Source organism: Suricata suricatta, chromosome 6 (genome assembly GCF_006229205.1).
Source record: "Suricata suricatta isolate VVHF042 chromosome 6, meerkat_22Aug2017_6uvM2_HiC, whole genome shotgun sequence".
In the NCBI taxonomy this organism is placed as follows: Eukaryota; Metazoa; Chordata; class Mammalia; order Carnivora; family Herpestidae; genus Suricata; species Suricata suricatta.
This window is the reverse complement of record NC_043705.1, coordinates 72,172,060-72,183,157: the sequence shown is the minus strand read 5'-3', so window position 1 is coordinate 72,183,157 and position 11,098 is coordinate 72,172,060. Positions and strand designations below refer to the sequence as shown.

The 11,098-nt window shown below is 43.0% G+C and overlaps 1 protein-coding gene across 1 annotated transcript in view; it reads right to left on the bottom strand.

Moving 5' to 3' along the window:
- Positions 1 to 1,106: 1,106 nt before the first annotated feature.
- Positions 1,107 to 11,098, bottom strand: part of RGMB (repulsive guidance molecule BMP co-receptor b) — a 26,647-nt gene continuing 16,655 nt past the window's right edge. The window contains exon 4 of the mRNA XM_029942639.1: positions 1,107 to 4,415. Coding sequence (XP_029798499.1) covers positions 3,747 to 4,415 — 669 coding nt within the window. The 3' untranslated portion in view covers positions 1,107 to 3,746. The remainder of the gene's footprint in view (positions 4,416 to 11,098) is intronic.

The window sequence follows — 11,098 nt, the reverse complement described above, 5'->3', positions numbered from 1 at the left end:
TTTTTTTTTAATTGTCTTAATTAAATTCTCTGAGCCAGGGAGATGCTCCTTAGGACACATGTAAAGAAATTGCTAGAGTTGCTAGAGTTTTTCTTGCTGTTCCTCTAAAGTATCTTTGCTCAGAAAGGACTGTAGCAATCCAAGACTGTGGTATTCCAGCTGATTTCAGGCAACAGAATGCTAAATGTGGCTACCAAAACAAACTAAAAAAAACCAACAACAATCCAGGAACAGGAGTCTTAATGTTTGTTAAAGTCACGGTTTTCTGTTTAAAACAAGACAGACCTCCTCGTTAGGTTTTTGGACAGTTCCTTAAATTTCAGTTCCTGAAAAGCTGGGGGTCTGGGTGTAGAGTACACAGAAAAAGACATTTTGACTTTTAAGCACAGACTTCATTGTGATGTGGATTATTTCTTAGTGTTTATTTAGTATAGGCGTATGTATTAAGATTTCAGTGTATCATGGTCACCTTACTTTGTGTGTTTCAGAGGACTTTTTTTAAAATTTGTTCTGAACTACACATAAACACTAAGTATAAGGATTAAGTCTTCTATTTAAGAAATGGTTATGGTTTCCCCGAGTTGGAATTGGTCCCATTTAGTATTTGACTTAGTAGCAGTAGTTGATTTTCTTTGCTTTCAGTTTGGGTTTAATTCTTTTTCAAGTTTTTCTACCCTTCGGCATGTTTCTTGAACAAAGAACACGTTGAGATCCTTTTTTAGAACATCCAAGAAATGGGGATTTACAAGTTCCCAAAGCCAAAAACTCCCACCCCCAAGTCCTTCCCACCAGAAGGAAGTTCCGTCCACAGGATCTTAAAAGGGCCACAGAGCAGGTCCCAAGTCTGCCCAGGGACCAAAACTATTCCTAAAGACAGACCGTTGGGATACACTGGGCTGGTTTCACAGATTCTTATTTGAAGTTGCTTAAAATCTTAAAATGAAACGCCACAGTAAAGATGTAGTTTAGAAAAGACCTGGGTTTGTGAGCAGGTTTGGATTGTCAGTCTTCAAAGGATTTTGCACAAACACCCCCTCACTCCCTTTCTTCCGCTGCTGCGTTCTGCAGCTCGTCCAGCAGGTGTCACTATAATCACAGAGCAAACATTCCACAGCAGGGTATGTCACTTTATTTTTCTAGCATAATAATTTAAAGTATTTACACACCGCACACTCACTGTTTTACACAGATACTTATTCATATACCTATGAACCACATCTAAAGGTTTCTTTGCAAAGACTCGACACACTGCGGGAATTTCCAAGCATTAACAAAGAGAAGAAAAGGACAAAAAAAAGTTTTGAGTCTTTTAAAGACAGCCATGTGGAGCATCTGTGAAAACCAGTGTTTCCCCCCAAGTCTTAAGCTCCCCCAGGAGGACTCTGAGTAGCTACAGCTTATCCATGTGGTGGGATCACCTGTAACTCTTGGTTAAAGAGGATTTCAAGAACCAAAATGTACAAGTCCTATGTTCCCTAAAAGTCCTAGAAAAGAAACGGGAAATAACCTGGCCCTTTTCTAGAGAAGCATCTATATTTCTTCGTCATCTGTAGGGGCTGTAAATGTTGGACGAGGGCACTTTTTAAAGGGAGACTAGCCAAACGCACTGGTACGAATACTGGTGAGATAGGATGCCTGGAAGCATCCTTCCAATGGCAAAGCAACGTGAGTTCCTATTAGCGGTGGTGGTTTTGCTTCCCTGAAGAGGACGAAGGTAATATTAACCACATACACTCTAAAGGCAGACACTGCAAGTTTCTATTGCTTTTACTTCACTTTTATACTGTTTGCACAAGAATAGTGGTTATAAATACTCTATTTTTTCCTCCTTTGTTCTACTCAATTACCTAACAAAATTGCTAGCTAACTATACCTTCTGAACTGGCACATGGTAACAGACACAGCCACCGTTCAGAGCTCACGGCAGGCAGGCTCGCCCACGTCTTTAGACAAGGGCAACAAGTTCAGTTTCACTTGTCTGTGTTGAATCTTTATCAAGTAAGAAGTAGGACGCCTTTGTGATTCTCCCAAACTCCCCAGGACGATTCTCTCCTGGATCAGAAAAAGAGCAGTTTCCCAACCTCTAGATGAACCCACAGCTCCATGCTCTGATTGGATGACAGATCAGATCAGTTCACCAAGAAATAGAATTTCACAAAACAAGTAGAATATCACAAACAGGATCTTTTCCTGCCAGTTTAGGGCTCTGGCAGTGACCCTAATCGATGGGGCATGGCAAAAGGCAGAAATTACCTGGCCATTTAAACCCAGCCCAAGTTGGATCCAAAGTGCTGCGGCATTTCTTTATGCACTTAGGTAAATCTGAGTAAGGTGAGGTACAAATGGTATCGTTTCTCCTTGGAACCAAACATTTACACAGATACAACAGAAATCCACCTGCCCTAGCACTCACTTCCTCATTGTTCTTGCATTTTGTGGGCGGTGCTTGCCTTTTATAAGGGTGTGCCAACAGGTGAAATGAAAGGAGATACTTTATAGGAATCTTACCAAGTTACATGAGCAACGCACTAAATAATAATCACTAGAGATGTTACTATCTAATTAAAGAGAGACCACCTGGGAGCAGCGTTGCGCAGTGAGGTCTGGGTTAACCAGCACCCATGTAGCCGCGTACTGGCTCAGGCCTGGAAAGCTTTCCTGTCATTTAACAGCCTGTTCTGGCATCACGCATACAGACGCACCAGCGCGGGCCACGGTGTGGACGGCAAGGACGAGTGGCACTCTCTGTGATGGGATCTGAGCCTCGCTGTGAAGAAAGAATCTACCCCTAGTTTATCAGGTTCATCAGGTGAGGCTGAGGAGGGGCTACTGGGGGTGGGGACGAGGAGCAGTGTGTTTCTGGGCATAAACAGCTGAGGAAATAAGGCTTAGAAGTTGGGCTTGCACAAATGATACAGAGAAGAGCAAAGGGTGATACGGTTTAAACAGGGACCCAGGAGGAGGAAAAGTCCAAGATCTAGCAAAATGCCTGGTATGTACCCACGACATTGCCATCATCAGCCCCTTCTGACCTACAGAAACAGCAGTTTCATCTGGCTCAACCTCACATACCCTAAGTGCTCAGCAAGAACAGTCCTGGTTAATGAAAACTGTAGTGCTGTCCTCCCTGCCCCTTGAAAAAGTGACAGATGTGAAGGAGGGCGAGGAATTCTTAGAAATGACTGTTTCACAAGAGCCAAAGTGCCTGCCGGGGACGGCGCTGTCCTTCCACACGGAGGGAGGGCGGGAGGGGCGAGGACCTCCTCGCTCTAAGGAAGGACGCAGCTCAGCCAGCAGGAGGCGAGAGCGAGCTGCGCGCCCACGGTGACAGATCAGTAGCAAAGGGCAAGGGCAGGGATGGCCAGCCAGGGACAGCTACGAGCACCGTCACCGGGCCTCCCGGGCGGGCTCGCTGCCACGGTGTCTGTGTATAGGTACTAACGTACTAACCAGGTACACACATAAATATTTAATATATAAAAAATAAAGTGCTTTCTAACAGGTCCCTCGGCAGGGACATTATAAAATATTTCACAAAACTGCAAAACAAAATCAATACGGTCCAAGAACACTACATCCAACATACATGAAACAGTCACGCACATTATGTACAGTCTGGTGGCGCCCCACAAACATCCTGTCATATACATGGTATATACATATATACTCTTTTCCTCAATATATTATGACAATATATATTTTAAAATTCTGTTATAGACAAAAAATAAAAAAACAGAAGACACCCCCTACAAAAACACAATGAAGACCAAGCATGTGAGTCCCAGACGGACAGGCCAATGGCCGCCTGCACAGGGCGCACCCCGGCTGCTGCTCGGGAAGATGTGCCAGCGTTCCTTCCGCGGGTGCAGCGCCTCCACGTCCTCCAAGGCACTGTGGGCGGCGGCGGTGAAGTTGGCATCCCCAGTGGTGAGCAGGTCGAAGACACAGGACTGGAAGTAGATGTCCTTCACTGGCATCTTCTCGTGGCACTGGGCATGGGCGGCCTCCAGTGTGTGGCCAGGCCAGGCCCGCGCCAGTGAGGTGCGAGGCAGGCTGTGGCCCAGGATGGCAGACACCTGGCCCTGCCCGTCGTCAATGCGCTCGCCCAGGGGGCAGCCGTTCACACACAGCTGCAGGTCCTGGCTTTCCTCGTAGGACATGGCCAGGTCTTCGGGCATGCGGATGGCGAGGGTCAGGTAGCGACCGAGCTGCCGCACAAACACCGTGGTCCCTATGTAGCGGGCGCGCATCTCCACGTAGCGGCCACTCTCCCGCTCCACGATAAGCAGGCTCTTAGTGTCGCCGTCCCCGCCGCTGGTGCTGCCATCCACGAAGGCGGCCGGCAGGTCATCGGTCACAGCTTGGTACACTTTCTGATCCGTGCACTCCCGGTGAGCTTTGAAGATGATGGTTATCTGCGGGAGGGAACACACACATTTAAACAGCAGGGTTTCCTCCCACTCGGCCCCCGTGCTCCTGCCTCACAGATGACAGGTGCCCCCGTGAAGGGGGGAGAGTCCTCTAGGCTGAGACTAAAAATTTAATGCAAATCCAGGAAATGCGCATCAAGAAAAACTTGGACGTTGCTGTTGGAAACAGGTCGTCTTTACTGATAACTCGGTATCTTCTTCCCAAAACAGCTGAGTGGTGCTACAGCTCTGAGAAAAAAGACCCAAAGGCAGGCGGAAACCTAATGCCCCCACTAGAACTCTGATTTCTAAAAAGACTCCTCGCTGCACCCTAAATCCACCCACCACAGCTCATCCTTACAAACTTTCTTACCAACATTCCAGAGACCAAGCATCCTGCCACCAGCCACCAATCGTGCCTCGGCTAAGATTTCTCTAAGTCTCTCAATCAAATGTTTCACATGACTGGCTAATCCTTGGGACTGGGACATCACTGGGCAAATACAGGTCCCAGGCACTGGCAGAGAGTAAATGCCCTCAACCTAGTTAGAGCAAATGTTTTCCTTAAACAGCACCACGGCCCTTGAACTCAGAATTTTTTTCTCGAGCCAACTCTAAATTCTCCAAATTAAGGGGGAAAAACAACCCAGATAATACAAATGCTTTCCTTTAGTAAACCCATTTTCCTTCCTTATTTAGAACAATTACAAGACCCTGAACCTTCACCTCCAACAGACTCAGCATGTCTGGTACACGTGGTGTAAGAAGAGGACTATGAAGAGAGACAGGGCTTCCGGGTCATACAAGGTAGGAAAAGTGTCCCAAAGAAAAGGAAAGACAACAGTCTGCCACTTCTGTTACTCTCAGGACCTGATGTAATGGTGTATTTTTCTTTTCTTCTTGAAGAAGAAAAAAAAATCCGGTGACTTCAGTCCCGGAGGAAGGCAGGCCAGCTACACTGCAAACTTGTCTGGAGAGAGAAAACCCCCCTCTCCTGAACGGGAGCCAGTGCAGACAACAGACCCTTGTCACAGAGGCCAGAGAGTGCCCTGTGTGCCCCCGCCCCACCTCCCCTACACATCCTCACCACCACCCTCAAGTTTACGTCTGAAATCTTTTTCCTCAACCTGGCCAGCGTTTACTCACACCAATTCCACATGTTCCCACTGGTGTTACTTGACTGGAATTTTCCAGCCATTTCATTTTACTTCAGCCAGTTATAAAGCCAGATCTGAACCAGCTGCACTGTAGCAACTGGTTAAACTCATATCCGTTGTTTGCAGCTGCAACTAAAAGCCTGACAATGTACTACGAAAATGCTTGGTGTTCTCCCTTCCTAATTACCCTGACCCACAATTTAATTTCACTACTGGCCTTCTCACATTTCAACACCTTTTTAACAACCCAGAGGAGGTGTACCAGAGATGACTGCAGGAAATTTGCTGTGCATCCAACCACAGGACCTTCCAGGGTGAATGGGATTCTGAGCTAGACATCTAATGGGACTATAAAACAGAATTATTTGGTGGCTCTAAAGACAGTTTGACAAGTGCCTTTTTTACGGCAAGCAAGGATCTTTTTGAGGTGAAAAGATTAATTTAAGTAAATTCTGCAACTCAAGGAGTTGAAAGCTAATACAGATGGCTCCAATAAGGGTGGGTGTAACTTTCTCATATGATCACCATCCTCATTTTCCACCGGAGCATTCACACTCAAGGACTAAACCAATGATTCTACAACAGCTAAGTAATTTGTCTTTTTAGTGTAACCATCTTCACATTTAAATTGACATTATTTGCAAGAATCAAGCACTGTTTTGTTTATCTTAGGAAAAACCAAGAGGAGTTAGTTTTTTTGAGACAATAAAAGAGATCCAATTCCAGACAGGTTCCGAAACGGGCAAGCAAGGGTCAGTATTAAGATGAGCGGAATAGTTCCACAGGTCTTACCCAGCCTAGTGTTTTCATCAAGCGCCAATTCCAACTCAGGAGTCCTTTTACACACCCCGTGCGGTGTTGTCTTCTGCTATGCCTGCTGCACTAACAGTAACTCCCCTAACTGTAGATCAGATAACACTCAAAGCCTGGACTTGTGTGCTAGGATCTACACTTACCAAATATCCCAGTTTATCGGACAGATTTTTGTCCCATTTCCTAGGAGTAATTTTCTCCGTGAGACAGCAAAAGCTCCCATTTCTCTTGTTTCTTTTAGGAGAAATAATTCTCACAGAGCAAACATACAGAATTAGCCCTTGAATCAAAATCTTGGGACACCTGGGTCGCTCAGTCATTTAAGCAACTGACTCTTGATTTTGGCTCAGGTCATGATCCTAGGTTGTGGGGTTGAGCCCAGTATTCAGCATAGAGTCTGATGAAGATTCGGTCTCCCCCCTCCGCCCCTCTTTCCCACTCACTTTCTTGTTCTCTCTCTCTCTAGAGGGGTGTCCGGAGTGCTTCCCTGTAGTTTGAGTATGTACTGAAGAGGTACCTAGAGATATAGTCAACGTAAATGCAGAAAACACCGGGCAACAGTTGTGCATGACTTATGTTTTGTAATGTAACTTCATTTCTCATACAATTACAACTCAAGCTCTTAAAAAGGCACTCAGCTGTGAAGGACCAGAAATTCATTTTCAGATTCTGTCTTGTTTTTGGAAGAACAAAATTTGTTTATTCTTATTAATTCTTAAAAGAAAAATCAAAACTCAGAATTTTTGGAAATTCCAAATGTGTTCAACTGCCAACTAGCAGTGAAAATAGGGTATTCAATAAAACTGTTTTCTAAAGTTCTCAATTTAAAAACACCAGCTACAGTGCTTGCTTTTCACCTTCCACGAACTGATCCATATGCTGTAATAACTCAATTTGGCACATCTATTCTATACCACACCGTTTATTATTGATGGATGGCATTTCTGTGCATTTAAAACATCAATGCCTTTTGTTAAACCTTTCCCACCAAGTCCCGCTCAGCCCCCACCTCAGACCAACTACTCCAGTACTCCTCATCCATTTTTAATGTTTCACTCCCTAAGATCTTTACCAGCCACAAGTCTACGAGGAAGACAGAGATAGCAGCTATAAATCAGCCTTTCTACATGTGATAGATGGATTTAAGATTTGCTATGAAAAAATCAAACTTTTAGGGGCACCTGCCTCTCCTTTCCCCCATGAAAAGAAAATGCATTAAGAGAAAAAGAAGGTAGCTAACAAAGGAAAACCCAGGCCCTGCTTTGCCAAGATACAGGAAGAGCTCCCCCAGGCTCAACAGCTTTGCAATGTGCTGTGCATAGGTTTTCAAACAGCAGAATTCCCTGAAGGGTGTACACTTAACTACTTGTGCTTATTGTATTTTGGAAGAAACAACTATCAGTGTTTAGTCAGGCTATTCAACACCGTAAGTGCAAGACCTTACCAGAATCCTAAAATTCCAGAACTGGACTCTCAGATAAAGGGACTCCTATCTCTCGGATTAAGATGGGCTAACCAACTAAACTGAAAGAGTCACAGAGATTAGGATGGAACCCAGAAAAACACAATTTTGATAACTACCTGGTTAAAATTCTGTTTCTGTTTTATAAAGGAAGCTGAGATAAAGTCTATTTCAGATAATCAGCTGAGATGTCTACTTCATTAGATTCTCTGGGTGCAATTATAGATTGAAAAAACAGGCACCTCTAAGGGAGGAAAAGAGGACCACTGCTCACAGATCGTTTTACTCTTCCTTAGGTAAGCTGGCATACAGCCTCTACATTAAGTCCTCTAGTGTGAGCAAAAATAAACCATTCCAATAAGGGTACATGCTTCAAAGAAAAAAATTCACAAGCTCTATTGCTAGATCTAAAACATCTACTCTTTACTTCTTGTGGCCAATTTCCTCTCAGATCAGGACCAAAAAAAAAAGGATATCCACTCTTGCCACAGCAACCAACAAGAAAGCTAAATCATTCTAAATTGATGAGGAATTAAAACTGTCACTATTTGCAGATGACATCGATACTATATATCAGCAACCCTAAAGACCTTATAAAAAACCTATTAGAATAACTGAATCCAGTAAAGTTGCAGGATACAAAATATACAGAGATCTCCTTTCTCTATACTACTAGAAAACCTCTCACAATGAGAAATTAAGAAATCTATTAAATGCATCAAAATGAATAAAATACCTAGGAATAAATCAAACCCAATAGTTGACATACCTCTACTCTGAAAACTATAAAACAATCATGAAAGAAATTTAAGACAAAAAATAAATAATACACAATAAGATATACCATACTCATGGAGTGGAAGAATACTAACATGTCTAAACCACCCAAAGCAATCTACAGATTAAATGCAATCTCCATCAAAATACCAACAACATTTTATACAGAATTAGAATTAAAATTTTTATGAAATCACAAAAGACCCTGGATAGCTAAAGCAGTCTTGAAAAAGAACAACGTGGGAGGTATCACCATGCCTGATTTCAAACTATAATACAAAGCTGTAGTAATCAAAAAGTATGGTACTGGCACAAAAACAGACACACAAATAAATGGAACAGAATAGAGAGTCCATGCTTATATGGTGAACTAATAATCTATAACAGAGTAGCACAAGAACATACAATGGCAAAAAGAGTCTCTCCAATAAATAGTGATGGGAAAAGTGGACCACTTCTTATACCATAAAAATAAAATCAAAATGGATTAATGACCTAAATGAGAGACTGGAAACCATTAAAGCTCCTAGAAGAAAACAGAGACCATAATCTCTTGAATGTTGGCCTTAACAATATTTTTCTCCATAGGTCTCCTTGGGCAAGGGAAACAAAACCAAAATAAACTATCGGGACTCCATCAAACTAAAAAGGTTTTGCACAGTCAAGGAAACAAAATGAAAAGGCAATCTACTGAATGGGAAAAGATATTTGCAAACAGTATCTAGTAAGAGAATGATTTTCAAAAACATATAAAGAACTTATATAACACACACACACACACACACACACACACACAAAATCGAATTGAAAAGTGGGCAGAGGAACTGAATATGCATTTTTCCAAAGATATTCGGATGGCCTACTGACACACAACAAGATGCTCAACATCACTAATCATCAGGCAAATGCAAATGAAAACCACAATGAGAGATTACCTCACAGGAGGCAGGATGGCTAGTATTAAAAAGACCAGAGAAAACCAGTATTGGTGAGAAAAAGAAACCCTCACGCACTACTAGTGGGAATGTAAACTGGTGGAGTCAGGTGCCACAGCCACTGTGGACAACGATATAAACATTCCTCAAAAAATGAAAAGAAAAAGATCATACCATCTGGTAATTCTACCGCTAGGTATTTACTCCAGGAAAATGGAAACTAATTCAAAGAGAACATGCACCTCTATGTTTGTTGAAGTATTATTATAATAAATAATGCAACCCAAGTGTCTACTGAAGGTAGAATGGATAAAGAGAATGTATACATATACATACATGTACATGGTGCTGCCATTTGCAAAAACATGGACGGATGCAGAGGATGTACCCTGGGTAAAATACGTCAGAGAAAAACACTATGTAACTTCACTTATATGTGGAATCTAAAAAAACACTCAAAATACAAAGAATCAACTGGTGGTTGCTGGGGTGGTGGTTTAAGGATGGGTCAAATATAAAGGAGATTAACAGGTACAAACTTCCAGTTATAAAGTAACTTGCTCATAGAGATGCCAAGTACAACAAAGGGAATATAGTCCATGAGACTATAATGTCATACAATTACAGATAGTCACTATACTTATCACAGTGAGCGCCGTGTAACGTACAGAGTTGCTGAATCACTATGTTGTAGAACTGAAACCAATATGACACTGTATGGGAAGTATACCTGAATTAAAAAGGACACGGAAGAGTATTCTTACAGTATTTAAGGGAAAATGTTGAGATGGCTAGTAACTGAAATATAATTCTACAATGACTTAACCTATATTTCAAGTTACCTACATACAGGAAGGCTGAATGTAAGGCCTACAAAAGTGGTTTTTTTTTTTTTTTAGGTGCTAGCAGAAAGACTATATATGTGTGTAAGAGGAGGCCTGCTACCTTCTAAAGAGGTATCAAAATAGGTTCCTCTACCCTCAGAATCTCTTTCCACAGAGCTCTGTTCTAGGCGTACTTCCAGGATTCCAGAGAAATGCAATGGATCAGACCTATGTATTCTTCAGTGTTGCCCCAGGTAATACATGCAGGAACAAGGGCTGCCCTGGCTGCTGGAGGGGTTCTTGGCAGCCGACGGAGAAAGAAGAAACCAAACCAGAGGTGAAGGACACCCACAGCTGAGGCTGCTAGGGTGGTCCAGGGGAGAAGCACGAAGCGCAGTGGCTGGAAAGAACACGCAAGAGTGGAAAGGAAGCAGGCCCAGGGATGACACATAAAAGAGGCACAAAAATGTCGACTTCCAAAGAATAACTTTTGTGTACTTAAAACAGGGAAGGCTGTTAAGTATAAATATGCTCCGAGACACTGAAACAGGCCAGCTTCCTTGTAGAAAGCAGGGCAAGGCTACGCTGGGCCCGAGGAGGGAGGGCCTCTCTAGTCCTCGAGTTTCAGCCACTCAGAGGCCTCAACACGGCACTTGTCTGTTTGCTGTACTCAGACTTTGCATTATGAGGAGGCCACCAAGTTTAAGAACTTACGATGCTT